Raw genomic sequence first — 24116 nt, 5'->3', positions numbered from 1 at the left:
TTTCTGAGGCTCCGTCTAACATACTTTGGACATGTTGTGAGAAGAGACCGGTCCTTGGAGAAGGACATCATACTTGGGAGGGTGGAGGGAGGAGGGGAAGGCCCTTTATGAGGTGGATTGATTCAGTGACTGGGATAATTGGGATGGGAGTGTCAGAGACCGTGTGATTGGCACAGGACAGAGCAAAGTTTAGGGCTGTTGTACATAGGGTCGCTATGAGTCGCAAGCGGCTCGACAGCACATAACAACAACAACAACAGTATAGCCACTGTTTCCAAATTCACAATGCAATTCATTCATAAGTAGTGACCACCAAACTAAAACGAGGAAAAGAAAAATCTATTTAAATTATAAATGTGTGTTTTCAAAGGCAATAAGGCATAAGGGAGAAGACTGCCCATCCTTCTCCCATGGGGCAGCTGGTAGCCTCAAATCATGTGCCTTTAGGATTACAGCATAGCTTTTAATGCTAGGCCACCCAAGCTCTCAAAAATTATAAATACTAGTATACAATACAACTATTCCCCTCTTTCAAAATGAAAGCAACACTTCTGGAAGAAAAATTTTCAATTACCTATGCAAATTTTACAGTTAAGATCAAAAAGATGCTGTCTGTGTTGGCTAGTGGTATCTTTGGACATGGAGTCAATCTCCTCTTTTTGCTTTTCAGTTTCTTCTAACTTCTCCAATGACTTATTGGCTGTCGAATCCTAAGAGAAAGGAGAATAAAAATTCATCTTAGCAGCAGAAATTTGGGCTCAAGTTAGAAGATCATACTGTACTTCACACATAGTATTTTCCCCTATTTTATGCAGAGGTTGTGTTTACTGTATCTTAAACATACAATGAGAAATACTAATTATTACTTAAAAGGAGCAAAAAAAAAAATAGTCCTCATTCTTTAAGGCTCCACATTAGAGTTGAAACTGTTTTCTCTCTGATAACTGAAAAATAAAAAATGTAACTTACTGTCATATAGCAATCTCCCTAAAAACTACCTACAGATTTTTAAGCTTACTAAAAAATTCATGAAGTCAATGAGAAATCTACATTTACAAGTGTTTAGCAGATGGCTATGACACAATTTGCATACTATCTGTGTAGACTCTAGGTACACAGAAATAAAACTCTAAACTCAAAAACAATTAAACCAATACAACAGGCAACTTCAATATTTATGTATTTTTGGCAAACATTAAACAAGTAAATTTTGTCTGAATCTTTAAGAGTATTATAAAACATGATGTTTTTATCTTTACCTGAATTTCCATAGCAGCTTCCTGCTCTTTCATTGGGGCATCACTCTCAATTTCTATTTCACCTTTATGAGTTATTTTTGTGATTGGTCGTCTTTCAACTTCTCTCTGTTCTTTCTCAATCATCTCTATAGTCTAACAGGAAATATTATAAGGATATTTTACAATGTAAGTATATTACTTCCAAATGTACAACTTCATGTAATATTTAGAGCTAACAAAAAAAGTAATTATCACAGATGATTTTTTATAAGTAGTTTCTTATACAACATATATCAACTAAATGCTTATGTCTGACTGACACTGTTTTAAATGGTGAGGTTGTAAGAATGCAGTCTTATACCTCAGCCTTCAAGAAGTTCACACATACCTTTTCAGGAGGCAATTAAAAGTATAATGTAATTTTCAAAGAGATGAAACATGATTATTTAAATTTAAAATCTGCTTTTTGATTTAGTAATTTTGAAGCTGCACAAAGAAACAAGATCCATGTTGTTTTTAGGTTCCTAATCTAATACAATTTGAGACAGTCAAACTTTAAAAATCATTCAGAGTCATGTTTAAGTCATTTAACTTACTGATAAATCATAGGTAAATAAGCTGAGCAAGAAAATAAAAAATTAAACAAATAAAGAAAATTAAGCAAATTAAGAAAACAGTAAAAGATACCTGTAGAAGCAGTAAAAAAGTAGGATGCACTACAGTAAGTAAAACATTAAAAACATCCAAATGATAAAATTCTCACTGACATTCTCTTAGAGACTATAGGATAGAGTAAAACTGCTCCTCCCGATTTCCTTGGCTGTAACACTGAATCAGATCTGCTTTATCTTCCTCCTGTAAGGAGGCACTGGGAGATTTGAATGGTTAATGGCTCAATATTTAATCCACTGTGCTACCAGGACTTCTTTTCAAGGAGAGTAAAAACAGGTCTAATTTGTCTTCTTTGTTGTGACACTCAATCTTTAGGAAAGAAATTAATTCCACGGCCTAAACAAGTTGAAGTTAATCTTCAATGTCAATGACTTGTAGTCACCGTGGCAAAGCAGAAGTTAGAACTATGCACATTTAGGGAATGAAAGGAAAGAAAAAGTGATACTATCTTAAAAATAGAAAAAAATGAGAAATTATAAAGGATGAAGGGGAAGAATATTGTGAATACTGTGCTGAAAACTGGATTTAGGACAGCATATAAAGGGAGATTAATGCTTACAAAGCAAGTAAGAATTATGAGCAAGATAATCAGGTAAAAGAATCACATATATAGGAAGTCGAACATTAAGGTTCAGTCACCAAAATTTTCTAGAATAAAGGGCTAATGTTCTAAGGTAACTGGAATAAAATCATATATAAAATTACAGTCATATTATCAAATAATATGACTATCTCACTATCACAGTAACTAAAAATCCCATAATCTTTAAAAGTACTTCAAGTTCACAATCTTCAAATGAAAACTTTTGGCACCAAAGACTTCCAGAATTTTTGTTTTGTTAAAATATAATGATACACACACCATGTATCACTTAAATAAAACTTTAGAGAAGCCTGGAGAAGCACTCACAGTTTTATAGTCACGCAGTTTCTTTAAGTTGAAAATTTACATACTTCAGACAAGCCAGATTTTATCAATGTAAATGATTTTTAAAAACCCAAACAAACCTTATTTTTCAGAGCATGACAGTCAAAGTTGTGGGTAAGGGACTGTATAAATAATCATTCTGTAACTCTACAAATTACCAATATTTGTAATACCTTCCAAATTTGCTTCTGAAGAAAATAAGTGTGACTAAGATAAAAAAGATGTATTATTTCTCCTCATCCCCCAGTTCAGCAAAACACAATGAAATTCTGATAATGAGGGGAAATAAAGAGAAAGGTTGTGCCAATATGGAAATATTAAAGGCAGAATTTAAGAACTAGAGAAATGAAGGATAAGTAATCAGAAGTAGTACAGAACAGAAAGTATGAGTCACTGTACAGTGTTGAATTAACTCCATATAAATTTTACACTATGACTAAAAACTGTAAGTTTTGGATATAGTCAAACACATTAAGCATAAATAATCTTACATGTCTGTTTTCTCTTCGTCTCCAAGCAGCTAGCTCTTTAGAAGCTAGTTCTTCTGGACTCATTCTTATGAGATGATCGGGGGTTACTTCCCCTTTCAGTACTTTTTTGAATAATATCTGGAAAGGTTTAAAATGAGAACAAAAGATGGTATAAAGATTTTTAAAAATAAAAGAAACTACTATAGAGGTATTAGTATTAAGAGATTTAATTTTAAAGTTGGTTAGTATTTTATATATTACCTACTACACAAAAAAGAAATGACAGCCTTATATTTTAAGAATTTATCATCTCAGGCATATGAAATACATTATTTCAGGAAAAATTAACATATATGGCCAAAGAATACAGAGTGAAAGGATTAAAATACTTATCCAAAAGTTTTCCTGAGTCTGCGACAAACTCTGGCTATCACAACAGACTATATAGAATATGTTGTTGTTGTTATGTGCCGTCGAGTCGTTTGCGACTCATGGTGACCCTATGTACAACAGTCCTAAACCCTGCTCTATCCTGTGCCAATTGCATTGCCTCTGACACACCCATCCCGATTACTCCAGTCACTGAATCAATTCACCTCATAGAGGTCCTTCCCCTCCTGCACTGTCCCTCCACCCTCCCCAAGCATGATGTCCCTCTCCAAGGACCTGTCTCTCCTTATAACATGTCCAAAGTATGTCAGACGAAGCCCCAGAATCCTTGCCTCCAAGGAGTAGTCTGGTTTAACCCTCTCCAGGATGAATCTGTTTGTTTTCTTGGCAGTCCAGGGTACATTCAATACTCATCTACAGCACCACAGCTCAAAGGCATCAATTCTCCTTCTATCCTCCCTATCATTGTCCAACTCTCTGATGCATAACAAGTGATTGCAAAGACCATGGCCTGTATCAGGCACACCTTAGTCTCCAGAGAGACACTGTTGCTCCTGAGTACTTCTGAGAGGTTCCTAACATCGCAATACGTTTTTTGATTTCCTGGCTGCTGGTGTCAAGAGTGTTGAGTGTGGAGCCGAGCAAACTGAAGCTGTGAACAATCTCAATCTCTTCACCATCCATCCTGATGCTACCAAATGGTTCAGTGGTGAGAATCTTTGTCTTCTTGACACTGAGCCTCAGTCCATACTGAAGGCAATAGCAAGGTATTAAATAACTTCATAAAACAGGATGACTTACATATTTTTTTAAGACTGTGTATGTTCAAATTTGGATAGGTATGAAAGAAGATTCCAAAGCAAAAAAACAACTTCAAGAAAATTAAAGAAGTAAATTTTATTTGTTTACTAAAAAATCTTCCAAGTTATATTATCAAGAATTACCTCATTTTTCTGGACCATGACAGGGATATTTTACAATGGAAATTTCTCATAAGTGGTTGTTGGTAGGTGTTATTAATTCATTCAATTCAAACCAGCTTTTGTACAATATAATTTTTTTAAAAGTCCAGTATAACACCATCCTCGCAATCACTGCCATATTTTGAGGCTACTGTTACAACCACTGTATCCCTCCACTCACAGGAAGTCTTTTTTTCAGTGACCTCTGCTCTACCAAGCACAATGGCATTCTCCAAGTACTGACCCCTGCTAATGATTTTGGTTTATTCACTGTATTTTAAGCAAATAAGGCACAAATTTTTAGTTTATAGAATTAAAATTATAGTTTTTCAAACCCTTGTACATCAGAATTCTAGATGCACTGTGTGATTTATTTGCACAATATTTATTTGTGCTACATGTGAATGCAATACATCTTTTAATTTCCTGGCTGTTAACAACTAAAGTTGTTAACAATCTCAATCTCAGGCCAGTCTTTCATTGTTTTTGTTCAGACATTCCTCTAGGTGGTATAGCCCTGGTGTACAAGCTGCCATACTGCGGTCACTTGTGGTTGCTCTGAGGCTCAACACTGTGACACTGATGTGTCAAATGTGTTAATGGTTGGCTACCCAATGCGGACAGTGAGTGGGGTGGAGCTCCCCGATTAAAACAGGCGTGGAAGGAGGAGTGGCATCCACTTTCATAATAGCTTGCCTCCGGAAACCCTATGAACCCGGAGAGAGGATGAAAGGCACCCAAGCGTCGAGAACTCTCCATCATAGGGTCGCTATGAGTCCCCTGCGACTCAACGGCACTTAACAACAACAACAACAACAACACAGGCCACAGTCTGCAATCACTTGCTAGGCATCAGTGAGCTGGACAATGACTAGGGATGACAGAAGAAGAATTGATGCCTTTGAGCTGTGGTACTGGAGTAGAGTACTGAAGAGAATGAACAGGGTCGCCCTGAAGAGAGTTGAAACCAGGCTGCTCCCTGGAGGCAAGGACTATAAAGCTTAGTTTGACATACTTTGGACATGTTGCAAGGAGGGATCAGTGCTTGTAGAGGGACGTCATGCTCGGAAGCGTGGAGGGACAGTGCAGGAGAAGAATACCTTCAAGGGAATGGACTGATTCAGTGACTGAGGTAATCAGGCGAGGTGTGTCAGAGACAGTGAGAATGGCACAGGATAGAGCAGGGTTTAGAGCTGTTGTACAGAGGGCTGTTATGTGAAGAGACGTACTACCAAAAAATGATCTTACATTGCACGTGACAGCAAATATTTTATATTTTTACAAATGTATTTTACTTATATGAAAACATACAATTAAATATGTCAAAGATGTGTACTTTACTGTAGCTATTATTAAAATTAAAAACTTCTGCTGAACACAACCAAGTCTGAATCAAACTTGAAAATAATGAAGAAATCAATCATGCTCTGAAATTTTAATATGTTCAAAGATAAAAGTTTTGTTGAAATTTTAATGTGATTAAACATATTAGTTTAAGCCTACTTTTAGTGAGAGCTCGCAAGTATGTACACACATCTGTCTAGTATATTCCACAAGTCTCAAACTTAGTGACTATAACAATGGACTTCAACACAGTGGAGACCAAGAATGGCTCATTACTGGGTAAGCTTTCCGTATGTGGTGTACTGCTTGGTTAGGTTTCTAAATCAGAGTCCACTCAACAGCCCCTAATAACAACAATGCCTTAAACAAGAAGTTCCAGGAAAGATTTAGGGCTCAAATAATGTTTGAATCATTTCCAAAGACATTTGAAACTAAAGTTATAATCAATTTAATAAAATGTTTTAAAGTAGCTTTGTAAATAAATCTATTTTTCTTTCTGCTTTGTATTCAGACTTAAATAAAAGTCATTATGTTATGAATTTTGTTAATAGAACTTTATAGTAAAATATAGATTAAAACTTATACTTTTCACTTATGAACATAGTTAGGTTCCAAAGAATGTAAGGCTCCAGTAGATTATGGAAAAATATGCACTATGCAAAAATGATCATATCATTACATAATTGTTCAACTAGATTATTACCTAACTGCTAGTGAAACTCATGGTCTAACCAAGCTGATATAAGCTTTAACCATTACATATAGCACTAATTTCATCTCATAGGCTGGTGTTCTTTATACCAGACATAAACCTTTAATGTGCAACATAGATAAAACTATTCTTCAGTAATGGCATAAATGAAAATTATCAGGTATCGAGATACTTAGTAAACGAGGAGTAGGCATATAGGAAAGGACAGTACAGAACTCACATAAGTCAGTTAAAGGTGAACTTAATATTTTACTTAGATTCACTGTTTAAAAATACACAAGATTAAGTGACATTTAACAGCACAAAGATTTTTTAAAAATTATCTGCTTTAAGACAAAAGTCTTCTCACCCTAGGGTGACAAATTATAGATTTTTAAATCTTGCCCTAAGGGATAAACAAAAGACCTATTATAATTATACCTGCATATTCCTTCATGTTTAAGAAATTCTGTATCTATAGATAAGAAAAAAATATACTTACATTGTTTTTAGGGTCTTTTAGATTAAACATCAAACTTCTATATTTGTTCTTATACTTAGCATCTGTGTCCCGAAAAAAAGAGAATAGTTCTTTCTCAATTTTTGTGGCAACTTTTGCAGCCTTTTCCTCTGGAACCTTCAAATTTGAGTCTGTAAGTCTTAAAGCCAAAATAATTTAATTATTTTTTAAAAATCTGAAGAATGTACCATTTAATCATAAACAATGATAATGTTACCTTTTCATAAGAATGTCTTTTAGAGAATGTCGAACGCTCTGTCTGATCTGATCTGCAGAAGGTTTAGAAGTAGAAGCAGCAGGTGCATGCACATTAGGTACACTACTTTTTTCAACTTTCTTCTTTTTTATCTCCTGCTTCTCATGCGTACCTATTTAAATAAATGCAAATTCATAAAACTGTTTATAAAAAGTTGTTTTCCAATATACTGCACAAAACTCAAACTGATTGCTGTCAAGTTGAAACTGATTCACTGTCCACCCTTCTGTGCATTTCTGAGGTTATAAATTACACTACAGGAGATGGCCTATTGTTGTACCAAGGAGCCACTGCTGGATATGAACCACTGATGTATTGACTTTGGGATAAGAGTTATCCTCCTCTGAATCAGGCCATCATTAGCTGTATCATTGTGCATAAATTTAATTAAAATGTCCCATAAATAAGGTCTGTTACCAAATCTGCTAAGCTATCTGCATTTTCTTTCCTCCTACTACATAGTCTTCCTTCCAGCTACAATCATACACATATAGCTCCCTATTCTTTTTTTCTAATTAAATTTTATTTTATTAATTTTAATGAACATTTACAGAGATTTTGGATTTCTATTCATTCATTGCTGCACTTTTCTCCCAGCCCACCCCTCCCCCGCAGTTCACTCCTCTCTTTTAAAAGTAAAATTCTTTCATTGGTATACAATCCCCTCATCCCTCCACACCCCAAGTTCACTCCACTATGCAACCTTAATTCTAGACTCATGATAACCATAATACTCTATCATATGTCGCTTTTAAACTGTTCTCTCATCTGTTTCAATGCAGTATACATAATTTATCCAGTTTTTCTCAGTCTTACCCCAACCCGATGTCAGTCCCATTCTACAACAGTGGTACAATACAGTATTTGTCTTTTTGTGACAGACATTTTACTCAGCATAATGTCCTCCAGGGTCACCAATTTTGCATAATATTGCATGAATTCCTTGTTTGTCAATGCAGCGTAGTATTTCATTGTGTGAATACACCACAGCTTCTCTATCCATTTGTTTGTTGATGGGCACTTAGGTTGTTTCCAACTCTTTGCTATTGTGAACAAAGCCATAATAAACATGGGTGTGCATATATCTGCTTGGATGGCGGTTATGGTTTCTTTAGGGTATATTCCCAGTATTGGAAATGCTGGGTCAAAAGGTATCTCTATTTGCAACTTTTTGAGAAAGCGCCACACAACTTTCCACAGTGGTTGTACCATTTTACACTTCCACCAACATAGCTCCCTATTCTATAATCAAATTCTCCATGTGGAAGGAAAGCTTTTCTCATGTGTTTTTAACTTTGCTCTTCAACTATCACTTCTCTTCCCTGCATTATCAATTTTTCTCACTTGACTCATTAGTCTTAAAAAATGTGCTAAAAATATTTCTTAAAAAAAATCCCTTCACCAGCTAATTCAGTTGATTATTCCCTCTTTCTTTCTTAAATTTCAATCAGACTTTAGACCATGTAATCTCTTTCTTAGAGAGTAAGAGGCTCGCTGGTAGCCTAGGGGCAAGAAGCAGTGCTGCAATTCCGAAGGCCGTTCAAATCTACCAGTAGGCTCTGAGAAGGTCGGCAATCTCCTCTTGTGCAATTAACTGCCTCTGAAAACCCACTGGAGGGTCAGCTATGGGTCAGTTATGACTCAATGGTACTTAACAGTAACAACAATAACCTCTTTCTTGCATCATAGATTCTCACAGTCTCCTTTGCTAGATGTTCTTCTATTACCAAATTTTAAGTTGGTGTTCCCCAAGGGGTCTGTTTCTGTCCACTACAGAACTCCCTTTAAAGGTGTTTACATCTAAATTGATGATTTTACGTAACAACTATACTCTAATGAATCTCTTATTTTTATACCAGCAACAGAAGTCATCACTAAATACCAGACATACCAGCTAAGAGTTTACTTATAAGAGCAAGTTACAAAAACAGGACGGACATGGGGCAGAGAAGTAGGAGAAAGCAGGAAGACTGGATAGATAATGAACACTGCACTGCAATCAGTAAAGGGAAGGACTACAGGAAAGGAATGGATGATAATATTTATGACAATTAACAATCTGAAACAAGACATGCATTACAAAGTGAATTGAGGAAGGGGGAGGAAGGAAAATGTCTACCAATGAATGAATGAAAACGCATCCTTTCTGTAAATTTTCACGAAGATGAAAATTTTTGAAAACAACATTTGCTCAACAGTTTCAACTTGTATTTCTAATGTTGTTGGTAAGTGACGCTGAGTCCACTACAACTCACAGTGATGCTAATGGACAGATCTGAACCCTATCCCAAGCTGTGCTAGCCTCATCATCTCTGAAATACTTGAGCTCATTATTACAGTCACTGTATTCATCTTGTTGAGGGTCTTCCTCTGTTACACTGACCCTCCATCTGTCCAAGCATGATGTCCTAGCCCAAGGACTGCCTCCTTCTAACAACACACCCAAAAAGTTATCTGAGATAAAGAAGCTTCACCATCCTTGCCTCTACGGAACACCTTGGTTCCACTTACTGCAAAGCAGACTTACTTATTCTTTTGGAAGCTCATGGTTTATTGATTACTCTTGTCCAAAAGAACTCACACAGGTATCAATTCTTCTTCTGCCATCCTTGGTCACTGTACAACTTTCAGATGCACAGCAAGTAACTAAAAAGACCATGTCTTGGATCACACACAGCTTAGTCTTTAAACTGACTTTACTGCTCTTTAGTACCTTTGAGAGGTCCTTGACAACCTATTTTCTCAATGCAATATGTCTTTTAATTCCTTTTTTTTTTCAATTTTGAGTTACACAATTTTTGCTAATGGGGACATCAGCAAATACTTTGCCCACAGTCCATGTATGCTGTTGTTCATTTCTAAGTACTTTTAGTTTCCTTTTCAATTTATTGTTTATTTCAATAGTCTTTGGATTTCTTACTGCTGGCACCAACAATGTTGACTGTAAACCCAAACAAGATGAAGTCATTGACAATTTCAATCTTCTAATTGTTGTTGTGTACCACCAAGTCAGAATCCACTCATAAAGACTCGCTAGTGGTTTTTTAGAGGCAGTTAATTGCACAGGAAGAGACTGCCCATCTTTCTCCCACAGAACAGCCGGGGGATTCAAAAGGAGTAGGCTGGCAGCACAACTAACTCCTTAACCAGCTTTAAAATTTTACTCCCAAAATTTTCTCTGTCCACATCTTTTAAATGGCACCCAAGATCTCTCTATATGTAATCCATTAGCAAGTCATATCCACTTCACTTATAAAGACTATTAAACCTCTACACTGTTCTCTCCAAAGTGTTCCTGTTTACTGTCAAATTAGAACTGACTCATTGCTTATCCTCCACTGGGTTTCTGAAGCTGTAAGTCGCACAGAACTGCCCATCGTTCTCTCCAGAGCCATTGGTGAATTAAAACCACCAGAGAAGGTTAGCAGCTCAACTGACTACCAACTAAGCTTCCAAAGCAAGAATAAAAATCCTCTTGTGGCTTCCTATTCCATTTAAAATAAAATATAAATTCTTCTTAAGACCCAGAAAGTCCTACACAATAAAATGCAAATCTTTTATATGGCCCAAAACTTCCTAGTTAATTTTCTCTTCATTCATCTACTACCACTCTAGCCTTCACATACTGTTACTTTACACATCCTCCAAACCGATCTCTGTAGTCCTCAAATGCTATCATTTCTACTGCAAGAGCTACAAACTTACCCTTCCTCCCCACTTCTTCTTTTCAAAGACTTCCTTGCTCTTCAAATTCCATCTCATAAATTGTGCCCTTATGTATAGATGTATGCGATATTACAATTGTCTCCACTATCTAGCTATGATAGTGGACATAGCTACGACATTAATATCTACTAAGAGAAACAAAGCATGCACATTAGGTGAAGATGCATGATTTCCTTCTCTAAGACACTCAAAACACTTAATATCTGTCTTCATGGGGGCAAAGGAGAAAAGATTATTCATTGATACCAGTAAGTCTAGAGCAAGTAGTGAGTGCCCTTGCATACAGGTTATCTTTCCCTTTTATAATTTCCTTTTCTTATTTATTTTCTGAATTTGTGCTTTTGGCACAGAACCATTGGAGCTTACTAGACTATTTAAAAGAGAAATTGTCATTTTTTTTAAAAAAATTACCGAATATGTCAGTGTGGACTGTATATGGCATAAACCAGAAATTTACTGCGCGAGTAGCAAGTGTCATCAAGTGGACTACAACTCATGGTGACCCTATGGACAATGGATGCTAATCTTGCTCTATTTCTGTGCCATCCTCATCATCTCTGACATACCTGAGCCCACAGTTACACACACTGAGTCAATCTATCTTGTCAAGGGTTTTGCTCTCTTTTGATGGCCCTCTAACTTTGCCAAAATGGTATCTATTTCCAAGGACTGGTCTCTCCTGGCAACATGCCCAAAGTTTGTGAGACAGGTTTCATCATCTTTGCTTCTAAAGAGCACCCTGGTTTGACTTTCTCCAACACCTATTTGTTTTCTTGACAATTCAAGGGATATTCAATACTCTTCTCCAACACCACAACTCTAAGGCATCTATCCTTATTCTTCTCTGTCATCTTTAGTCACCGTCCAACTTTCAGATGGACAGCAAGCAACTGAAAAGATAATGGCTTGAATCAGATACACCTTAATCTTTAAACTGACATTTTTGCTTGTCAGCACCCTGGGGAGTTCTTTGATAGAAATACATTAGCTTATACAGAAATTTAATTTTATTACCTGGTTTTGAAGCTTTTTCTCCTGTACAAATAGCAGTTGTAGACTCTTTTGTTATTTTCTCACTTCTTTCTTCTGAAGATCTCCGAGGTAAAACTTGTTGTCCCATCTTTCGAACAGGAGCTAGCTGCCACTTTTTAATTTCACTATCTCTACATTCTGATGAGTTTTTGCCTTCACCTGATTCCTAGAAAATAGTACATAATTCATTAGAATGAAGGCTATCTTTAATTATAAACCAAACTTCAAATATATGTGGATAAAATAATTAAACCTAGTTAACATGTAATTAATTCTTTTTATTAATATAAAAATGAATTAAGATAGCAAATATTTTTTATTCCTTAGTCCAACAATGGACCAGAGAAAAAGGAACAGAAGCAATTGCCTCCCCAGTACCAAATAATTTTGCCACAGGACCCAAGAGTTAGAACTACAGGTAAGGTAAATTGCCCTATCTTTTCCTACTAGCATACTGAGCTCCCCAACTGAAGCAAGTCTCCCCTTGAGTCCAGAGATCAGAAAGAAATTCAGGCAGGGTGAGCTGTACATCCCTCCTCTGGAGCAGTGAGCTCCCAAACCAGGGCCATCAGACCAAGGTCCTGCTTGGGCCACAAGCATGAAAAACTCTACCACAGCAATGACACAGAATACGTAGGCTCTCTCACATCCTAAACAACAGAAAGGCAAGAGGCCACCCAAAAAAGTGATCAAAATACAGAATCAGGGGTTTCCTGAAGGCAGAAAGTTTGATGGAACTTTCTGACACAGAATTCTAAAGAACAATGTTTGAATATTTTCAATGGGGGAAAAGACATATTTGAAGAATTACAAGATTCTACAAGCAAAAGCCAAGAATTTATGCTATCAATATGTTGAAGGGACATATGAACAAACTGAAGAGATGGAACACAGAACCAGCAAAATAGAAGGTAAGAGTTCTCAGCACTGATCTGCTAGAACAAAAAGCAGAATCAAAAAGGAAGGAAAAAGAAGAAAACCTAAGAATAATGTGGGACATCTTCAAGAGGAACAGCATGCACATAATTGAAATCTCAGAAGAGGAAGAAGGGAAAAATGGCACCAGCAGAGTTGTGGAACACTTACTAAAAGAAAACTTTTCAGGTATAATGAAAAATGAGAGAATGCATACACAAGAAGCTAAAGGAACCCCATACAGAATAGATCCCAAAAGAAAAACATCAAGGCACATCAGAGTCAAATTTGCCAGAACAGAATTCTGATAGCAGCCAAAGAAAAATAAAGAGTAACATATAAGGGAGAGCATCTAAGAGAGTGTGAGTGTGTATGTATGTATGTATGTATGTATGTATGTATGTATGTATGTATGTATATATATATATATATATATAGTTGACTCACAGCAACCCTATGAATGAAAGACCTGGACAACTGTCTAACTTTTGTCCTTTCTCCAGGTTCATAGGGTTTTTTGGAAGGAGGAGTGACATCCACTTCCAAAGAAGCTTGCACCCTATGATATATATGAACACTCAAAAAACACCACTGTCAACCATGAACATTGTACCCAGGAAAACTGTCCATCAAATATGACAGAGAGATCAAGATATTATCAGAAATCAGAAATTGAAGGAGTTTGTGAAAGACCATTGCTGCAGGAAATACTGAGGAAGTCTTCTTAGAAATATGCCACAGAAAGCAGGATGTATCAAAGCATCCAGCAACACCACCAAAAAGAATTCAACAAAATGACAGCAAAAAAAACCCTTGCCTCTCAATAATTACACAAATGTAAAGGGTTTAAATGAAGACAAGAGTAGCAGAATGGCTAAAAACCCAAAACTCATCAATTTGCTGCCTGCAAGAGATACACCTCAACAGTGAAGATAAAGAACAGTTAAAAATAAAAGGATAGGTGGAAAAGCAGCAGCAGTATTCACTTTTCTGATATTAGGGTTCATAATTGCAGATAGAGATTTCTCAAACATAAGTTATGTTAGTATTTTATAGTATCTTTTTCTTTGAAAGATGAAGGCAAAGGAGATAAATGAAAATACAACAGGTGATCAAGAGTTTGTATGCTACCACTGATATTGTTGTTGTTAGATGCTGTCAAGTCAACTCTGACTCATACTGGCCATATAAACAGTAGCTCTGAACCTTGTTCTATCCTGAAAACAGCCTCACCATCTGACACGCCTGACCTCATTGCCACAATCAATGTTTCACTCTATCTCATCCAGGCTCTCACTATCCTGTACTGACCCTTCACCCTTCTGTATTACTCCAAGAACTAGTTCCTCCTGGCAATATGTCCAGCCACAGGATGTAAGATGAAGTTTCAAAGTTCTTGCCTCCAAGGAGTAACCTGGTTTGACCCTCTCTAGGACAGACCTGTTTGTTCTCTTTTAAGTCCAACACTCATCTCCAGCACCACCACTCAAAGGCACCGATTTCTTCTTTTTTCATCCTTAGACATAAATTAGGACAAACAAAAAGCTTTCCAAGACATGCCGTAAAGACATGCCAATCCACTGTTCACAAAGGACCTCTCAGGTCCATGTTAAATAAATTAATTCAATGCTAATCAAAACAAATGGTACCTCTAGTGGTAAAGAGCAACACTATCAACCTGAAGTTACACAGATTTAATCTATCAGCTGCTCTGTGGGAGAAAGATGGGAAATCTCCTGAGCAATTTACTGCCTCTGAAAACCTGTTGGATGGTCAGCTATGGGTTGGTTTTGACTTGACGGTACATAACAACAATCAAACAGATACAGCAATAACAAATATCAGGACAGAAGTGGATCCTAACTAACTCTGGGAACACAGAAAATGTTAGACAGCACAAAGATTCTGACAATGTGGAGTAAGATCCAGAATTTTCACATAAAAAATATGTTTGCAAATAATGGAGAAAACATATTCATGTCCAACAGCCTGAAATACCTCTCTTACTTACTTGGGATACTTTTGTCAACAGAAAGTTATGACGCATGCAAATTTCAGTTCAAATGGAAAACTTTCCAACAATTAGAACTGTTTGAAAATTAAGATATATAGATTCCTTGTAGTGATTATCAACTAGAATATAGTTCATTATATACCAGACATAGTTACAGCAAATTAATGAAACGAGAACAGTTATATCCAAAGATTTCCAAGGCTTCTTCCAATATGAAATTAACATTGTCCTTTGGATTAGAAACTTGCAGGATCACATACATTTGTTTATTGCAGTGTTTCCTAACACTAACATTTATAGTCAATTGAGTATACAAAGAAAACAAGTAAATGACTATTAAACACACTCAGCCCCCACTGAGAGCCGACACCCTTGACCACCCACCATACTCACTGGTGGCACCATGATCAAGTAACTTCACTCGAGTCCCGCCCTAGCCCAGGCTTGCCTGCTGAAGCCCCATGTTCTGAGAGCACTGGGCAACTCTGGGACAATACACCAAGGATCAGGATCTAAGACGTTGCCCTCTCAAGGGAAATCATCCTATGTTGCCAGCTATGTGCCCTAACTGGAAGGTCCCAGCAATCAGCATCCACTGGAATACAGGCCAGGAGTAGAAAGACAGAGACCAAGTGCTTCTGGCAAACTGTCACAGACAGAGTGGTATAGAGTTAGGGAACACCACCTTGCAGACAAAGGAGGACGAAAGACTTCATGAGAGAGGGCTACAATCTGAAAAAACAAGGCTTCCAGCCCAGAGAACTTAACTACTAGGCCAGAGAGGAAGGAAGCAGCTGACCACGACCCCCAAGCCCCCAAATCCAGCAAACGGGACCAGAGAGGAAGGATTACAGAGTCAGTTGCCCTCCTGCTCCTGAATGGAGTGCTGAACTCCCTAAACGAAGTTAAGTACTCCATGAGCCCAGGGACCTGAGAAACATAAGAGCAGAATAAGCTGCCCCACCATCTTCCAGAGCTGTGAGTTCCCTAGCCAAGCTAGTCGACCAAAGACCTGTTGGTGCCCCAGGCAAGAAAAAAAATCCTATTACAGTATTGACAGGAAGAAGTAGATTACCTCATAGTCTACACAAACACAGAAACAAAATTTCACCCCAAAAAAGCAATAAAAAAAAATTCAATGGATTTCTTGATCAGAAAGTCTGATAGAACTTTCTGATGCAGAATTCAAAAGAACAATGATCTGATTGATGAGATTATAAAATAGTACAACCATTCTGGAAGGCAGTTTGACACTTCCTCGAAAAACGGAACACTGGAATTACATATGACCCAACTATTCCAATGCTTGGAATATACCCTGAGAAAATGAGAAATGAGACACAAACAGACTTTACACCAATGTTCATAGCAGCGTTACTCACCATCACAATGGAAATATGGAAATAGCCCGCATGTCAACCACAATCAAATGAATTGAGAAATTATGTACATTCACACAATGGAATACTATACAGCACATAGGAACAATAATTTGTAAATTATAACCTAACTTAGGAGGGACCAGAGAGCATTATACTGAGTTACCTCAGTCCCACAAGGACAAATATTGTATAAAAATATTACTGAAGAAAAAGTATGAGGATCCAAGGGGGGAGGGATGGAAGCAAAGGGATGAGGATGTTTAGGGGGGGATGAATAATGGAGTTGTACAGTTTGATTGGTGGGTGGGATTTGAGAGAAATTGCAAGAATCTGGTCTGGAAAACAATGTAGGCGAATTCTGTAAATAAACTAGTATAATTTTAAAAAGGGAAAAAGAAAAGAATAAACATATGTTTGTCTTGGGGAAAGTGGAAAAGAAAAAAAACTCCAGGAACTAAGATTGAATATTTTCAATGAATGAAAACAAACATGAATTGCAGGAGTGAACAAGCAAAAGTCAAGTTATTGTTATGTGCAGCTGAGTTGTCTGCTACTCACAAAAACCCTATGTACAACAACTCTGAACTCTGCTCTATATGGAGACAATTTCATGTCTCTGATACCCCTATTCCCATTTTCCCAGTAACTGAGTCAATCTATTTCATCCAAGGTCTTCTTCTCTTATGCTCTTTCTCCACCCTCCAAGCATGATGTTCCTCTCTAAGGACTGGTCCCCTCTGGCAACAAAGTATGTGAGATAAAGCTTAAAAATCTTTGCCTCTAAGGAGCAGCCTGGTTTCTTCCTCTCTAGGGTAAACTTGCTTGTACTCTTGACAGTCTACGGTATATTCAATACTGTTCTGAATCAGTACAACTCAAAGGCATCAATTTGTCTTCTATAATCCTTACTCACTGTATAGGTTTCTGATGAATAACAAGTAACAGCTATTATTCTGAAGAAAAAAAAAAAAATAGAAAAAGGTGTAATATTCCCAGATTCATTCTATGAAACAAACATATATCCCTGAGACCAAAGTCAGGTAAAGACACCAAAAAAATATGTCTTAAGAAGATAGATGTAAAAATTCTAAATAAAATCTTGTCCAACAGAATCTAACAGTACATAAAAAAAAAAATAGTAACTTTTCATGACCAAGTGGGATTCATAACAGCTTCGCAAATATAGACACAGAAGAATTTAATGAAACAACATATGAGTAAGAGCCTATGGTGATGAAGGAAATAGTTCAAGTTGCTTTGAAGGACCTGGCAAGAAATAAGGCCCCAGGAATTGATGGTATATCAATTGATATATTTAAACTAACAGATGCTGCCCTAGATGTGCTCACCAAGTTGTGTCAAGAAAACTGGAGAACAAACACTTGCCCAAATGACTGGAAGAGATCTATATTTGTTGCCATTCAAAGACGGGTGATCCAACAGAGTGTGGAAATTATCGAACAGTATCATTAATATCACATGCAAGCAAGATTCTGCTGAAGATTATCCAAAAATGACTGGAACAGCGCATCAAACAGAGAACTGCCAGAAATGCAGGCTGGCTTTAGAAGGCGTTGTGGTACTAGGTCTATTGTAGCTAATGTTAGATAGATCTTGGCTGAAAGCAAGGAATACCAGCGAATCTATCTATGTTTGACTGATTATGCAAAGGCATTTGACTGTGTGGATCATAACAAACTATGGCTGACTCTGAGAAGAATGGGAATCCCAGAACGCTTGATCGTGCTAATGCAAAACCTATACTTGGACCAGGAGGCAGTTGTCAGAACAAAGGAAGGAAACACTGCATGATTCAAAATTTAAAAGGGTGTATGCCAGGGATGTGTCCTGTCTCCATATCTTTTCAACCTGTATGCAGAACAGATTATCTGGGAGGCTGGCTCTATGAGAAGTGTGGCATCACGACTGGTGGAAGATCCATCAACAATCTGCGTTATACAGATGACACAACCCTACTTGCTGAAACTGAGGAGGACCTGAAGCGCTTGCTGCAGAAGGTCAAGGACTGCAGCCAAGAAGACAAAGAGTCTCACCACTGGACCAACTGGCAGCATCAGGATGGATGGTGAAGAGATTGAGATTGTTCACAGCTTCAGTTTGCTTGGCTCCACAGTCAACCCTCTTGGCACCAGCAGCCAGGAAATTAAGACGTATTGCAATGGGAAAGTCTGCTTTTAGGGACCTCTCCAAAGTGCTGAAGAGCAGTGGTATCACTCTGGAGACTAAGGTGCACCTGATATAGGCCATGGTCTTTGCAATCACTTACTATGTATCAGAGAGTTGGACAATGATGAGGGAGGTTAGAAGGAGAATTGATGCCTTTGAGCTGTGGTGTTGGAGAAGAGTATTGAATATACCATGGAGCTAAGAAAACAAACAGGTTCATCACGGAGAGGGTTAAACAGGGCTGCTCCTTGGAGGCAAAGATTCTGAAGCTTCGTCTGACATACTTTGGACAAGCTGCAAGGAGCGACCGGTTCCTGGAGAGGGCTGTCATACTTGGCAGAGTGGAGGGACAGAGCAGGAGTGGAAAACCCTCTATGCGGTAGACTGATTCAGTAATGGATTAATTCAGGGATAATGGTGGTGGGTGTGTTGGAGACAGTGAGACTGGCACAGGATAGAGGAGGGTTTAGGGCAGATTGGCACAGGCTAGAGGAGGGTTTAGGGCTGTTGTACATAGGGTCACTATGAGACGCAGGTGATTTGATGGCACATAACAACAACAACATGCAAGGATGGTTCACCGTAAGAAAAACAACGTAATTCACCACGTCAATAAAGCAAAGAATAAGAACCATATCAATCTATCAGCTGATGCCAATATCAAGTGAACCTTAGTCTCTAGAGTGACACCACTGATCTTCAGTATTCTGGAGAGGTCCCTGACAGCAGATATTCCTAATGCAATGCATATTTTGGTTTCCTGGCTGCTGGTACCAAGAGTGCTGACTGTGGAGCCAAGCAAGCTGAAGCTAGAATCTCAATCTCTTTTCTGTCTATTATGATGGTTCCAACTGGCCCAGTGGTGAGAAATCTTTGTTTTCTCGACATGGTACAACAATTCATATTGATGGCTACAGTCCTTGACTTTCCGCAGCTGATTCCTGAGTTCCTTCTCAGTTTCAGTAAGCAAGGTTGTATCATCTGCATAATACAGATTATTGATAAATCTTCCTCTAATCCCGGTACCTCATTCCTCCGCAGAGTGCCTAGCGCCTCCCAAATGATCTATTCCATATACTCACTGACCAAGTATGGCAATAGAATGCATCACTGGCATATACCTTTCCAGATTTTGAACCATGCAGTGTTTCCTTGCTCTGTCCTGGCGACGGCCTCATGGTCCAAGTATCTATAGGTTTAACAACCCACACAATGTTTGAGAATATTATGAAAAAATGTGTGAATGAAGAAATGCATGAAACACAATTATAGAAATGGAATGCAATCTGAAAGTTAGTTTCTTGTGATCCACACAGTGAAATGCCTTTGTGTAGTTAATGAAACACAGATTATCTAGATCTTGCTGAAAATTATACAAAGACGACTGGACCAGCACATCAACAGAGAAATGCGAGATGGGCAGATTGGGTATAGAAGAGGCCATGACACTAATAACATAATAGCCGGTATTAGAAGAATCTTAGCTGGAAGTAGACAGGAAAAAATCAACAGAAACTTAAAAAAACAATTCATGACAATGCAGATAAAACAAATGGGGTATCAGCAACCCTAGAAAAACAAACTGTAATCCAGAATATTAAGACCAGCACCCCAGAAGCTGTCAACATGTTGCGGGAGAAAAGGGGCAGAAGGGACAGAGAAGCAGAAATAAAGAAACAGAGCACAGAATCAATAAAACAGAAGACAGAGCTCTCAGCAATGATCTACTAGAGCCAAAAGCAGAATCAAAGAGGAAGAAAAACGTAGAAAGCACAAGAATAATGTAGGACACTAGTAAGAGGAAAAACCTGCACATAATTGGAATCCCAGAAAAGCAGCAGCAAAAAATAGGCACTAAGAAAGTTATGGAAGAGTTACTAGCAGAAAACTTTCCAGGCATAATGAAAAATGACAGAATATATACATACAAGAAACTTAATGAACTCCACATAGAATACACTCCAAAGAAAATCATCAAGGCTTATCAAAGTCAAATTTGCCAGGATGAAACATAAGGAAAAAGTTCTGAAAGCAGCTAGGGAAAAACAAAGAGGAACTTATAAGGGAGAGCAAATAAGATGGTCAATTTCTCAGAAAAAAACATGCAAGGAAGAAGACTGTGGAAGGACATAGATCACTCAACATAACTTTCAACCAAGAATACTGTACCCAGTAAAGTTGTCCATCAAATATGATGGAGAGATCAAAATAATCTCAGAACAGAAGAAACTAAAGGAGTTTGTAAAAAGAAAACCAAAGTTGCAGGAAATATTGAAGAAAGTCCTTCTTACAAAGGCCACAGAGAGAAAGATAAATCAAAATAACCTCCAACAATACCAAAAAAATCCATCAAAATGATAGCAACAAAGACTTGTCTCAATAATTACACTGAATGTGAACAGTTTAAATTTCATTAGTGAAGCGAAAAAGAGTAGTAGATTGGATAAAAAAAGTAAAACCCATCAACATGTTGCTTATGAGAGACACACTTAAAAAACGAAGATAATGAGAGACTGAAAATCAAAGAGTGGGGAAGTAATACACCAAGCAAACGGTAGCCAAACAAAAAAGGCAGGCTCTTTTTAATCTCCAACAAAATAGATTTCAGCATAAAAACTTTCACAAAGGACAAGTAATACAAGAGAACATAACCATAATTAATATCAACACATCAAATGATGTTGTGTTGTTATGCCCATCAAGTTGCCTGAGACTCACTGTGACCCTATGTACAACAGTGCTGAACCCTGATCCATCATGAGCCAACCTTATTGTCTCTGATACACCAAATGACAGACCTACAAAATACACAAAACAAATGTTAACAGAACTAAAAAAAGAAAGACATCAACGCTATAGGAGACTATAGTACACTACTCTCAGGGAATGACGGAACTACCAGAAAGAAGATGCTCTAGAATTAAACCTCATAATCAACCAAACGGATCTATCAATTTAACAGACTAATGTACAGCATACATTCTTCTCCAGTGTGCATGAAATATTCTCCAGAATAGATCATATATTAACTCACAAAAAAAGCCTCAATAGATTAAAATATATATATAAATAACACAAACCATTTTCTCAGATCACAGTGCTACAAAATTAGAAATTCAAGAACAAGACAAAGGAGAGAAAACCTTACACCTGGAAGCTCAACAATGCCCTGCTTGAACATGAGTAGTTAACAGACGAAATTAAAAAACAAAAAAACAAAACAGTTTCATGAAACAAATGAAAATGAAAACACAACTTACCAAAACCTTTGGGATACAACAAAAGCAATACCTACAGGTCAATTCATAGCAATAATTAAGTACATTAAATAGTAAGAAAAAAGGATAATCAATTATTTAACCTAACATCTCCAACAAGTAGAAAAAGAACAGCAAAAAGCCCCAACAACCTCTAAAAAAGAAAGGGAATGACAAAAATTAGGGCAGAAATAAATGCAATAGAAAACAGAAAAACAGCAAACTATCAACAAGACCAGGAGCTGGTTCTTCAGAAAAATGAATAAAATTGACAAATGGTTAGCAAATCTTGTTAACAGAGGACCAGGGAACAAAAAAGACAGATAATCTGAGTAAGACATGAATAAGCAATAGGACAACAGAACCAATGAAAATATAAAGGTTAACAATAGAATACTTTTAAAAACTATACTCAAGCCCTTTCCTCAGTTGCCGCTACAGTGCTCGGTCCTTCCGAGGAAGCTAAGGCTGCGTTGTGGTGAGGCCCTCACTTCATCCAGCGACTAGCACCACGTCCAGCAGCCTTCAGCTTAGTACCACCGCACCATGGCCTCCGTCTCTAAGCTCGCCTGCATCTACTCGGCCCTCATCCTGCACAACTATGAGGTGACAGTCACGGAGGATAAAATCAAAGCCCTCATTAAGGCAGCCGGTGTCAATGTTGAACCTTTCTGGCCTGGCCTGTTTGCAAAGGCCCTGGCAAATGTCAACATTGAGAGCCTCATCTGCATTGTGGGCACTGGTGGACCTGCCCCAGCTGGAGGACCTGCCTGCCCCCACCCCCGACTGCTGCTGCTCCAGCTGAGGAGAAGAAAGTGGAAGCAAAGAAAGAAGAATCTGAAGAGTCTGATGATGACATGGAATTTGGTCTTTTTGACTAAACTCCTTTTGTAACATGTTCAATAAAAAAATCCTGAACTCTTCAGTGCTGTTGATCTTGAAAAACAAAAACCGAACTATACTCAAATATTGAAAGCCTAGAGGAAATGGACAAATACTTACAAACTCACAACCTACTCAAACTGATAAAGACTGAAGTAGAACACCTGAACAGGCTCATTATGAAAGAAGAAAATGAAAAAAGTCACAAAAAACTTCCAAGTAAAAAAGCCCTGGACGAGATGGTTTTACTAGTGAATTTTATTAAACATTCAGAAAACCGTCATCAAGTCTATATAAAATATTTCAAAAAATAGAACAAGATGGAACACTCCCAGACTCATTCTATGAAGCAACATATTCCTGAGACCAAAGTCAGGTAAAGACACCACAAAAATACAAAACTATAGGTCTTAAGAATATAGATGCAAGAACCTTAAATAAAATCCTGCCCAACAGATTCCAACACTACATCAAAAAAAATTTTCATGACCAAGTGAGATTCATATAACAGCTATGCAAGGAAGATTCACCATGAGAAAAACAATTACCAGACATCTAGAGACACCCCTGGAGATGCTGTCATCAGTGAACCCCCTCTCTTAGCATCCTATCTTCCTCATCTCTCCCTCAGGCAATTACTTCAGGAATACAGATCACTGCATACCCAAACCCTCCCTTAAAAGTCCAAACCAGACAGCTAGAGTCACCCCTGGAGATACCGTTATCATCAAATGCCATCATCATCATCAAACTGCGTGCACCCAAATCTCTTTAACCTTGCTAAGATAGACTTTACACAGTCATCCTAAATACCACCATGGCAGTTAAGGTCATAAGTTACGCACATTGGCACCAACTTTCCCAGGTCAAACATGCTCCTCTCACTAAGCAGACCTCCTACATGTCTCACTCAGATCCCAAGCCCTAAGTTGTTGTTGTTATGTGCCTTTGAGTCGTTCGTGACTCATAGCGACACTATGTACAACAGCCCTAAACCCTGCTCTATCCTGTGCCAATTGCATTGCCTCTGACACACCCATCCCGATTACCCCACTCACTGAATAAATCCACCTCATAGAGGGTCTATCCCTCCTGTGCTGTCCCTCTACTCTACCCAGCATGATGTCCCTCTCCAAAGACCTGTCTCTCCCTGCCACATGACCAAAGTATGTCAGACGAAGTCCCAGAATCTTTGCTTCCAAGGAGTAGCCTGGTTTAACCCTCTCGAGGATGAATCTGTTTGTTTTCTT

At 37.8% G+C, this 24116-nt stretch overlaps 1 protein-coding gene across 1 annotated transcript in view; it reads right to left on the bottom strand.

Annotated features, from left to right (window-relative positions):
- PHF3 (PHD finger protein 3) overlaps nucleotides 1–24116 on the bottom strand; it is a 126552-nt gene that overhangs the window by 17082 nt on the left and 85354 nt on the right. Inside the window, exons 5-10 of the mRNA XM_006897058.1 lie at nucleotides 12212–12395; nucleotides 7433–7583; nucleotides 7198–7354; nucleotides 3330–3446; nucleotides 1260–1391; nucleotides 575–710 (exon numbers count right to left, since the gene is read on the bottom strand). Coding sequence (XP_006897120.1) covers nucleotides 575–710; nucleotides 1260–1391; nucleotides 3330–3446; nucleotides 7198–7354; nucleotides 7433–7583; nucleotides 12212–12395 — 877 coding nt within the window. The remainder of the gene's footprint in view (nucleotides 1–574; nucleotides 711–1259; nucleotides 1392–3329; nucleotides 3447–7197; nucleotides 7355–7432; nucleotides 7584–12211; nucleotides 12396–24116) is intronic.

The sequence above is a fragment of the Elephantulus edwardii genome, unplaced genomic scaffold (genome assembly GCF_000299155.1).
Source record: "Elephantulus edwardii isolate Elephantulus edwardi_28Jun2011 unplaced genomic scaffold, EleEdw1.0 scaffold00198, whole genome shotgun sequence".
NCBI classification, from domain to species: domain Eukaryota; kingdom Metazoa; phylum Chordata; class Mammalia; order Macroscelidea; family Macroscelididae; genus Elephantulus; species Elephantulus edwardii.
Note: the sequence above shows the minus strand (reverse complement) of the source record. Positions and strands in the feature narration are given on the sequence as shown.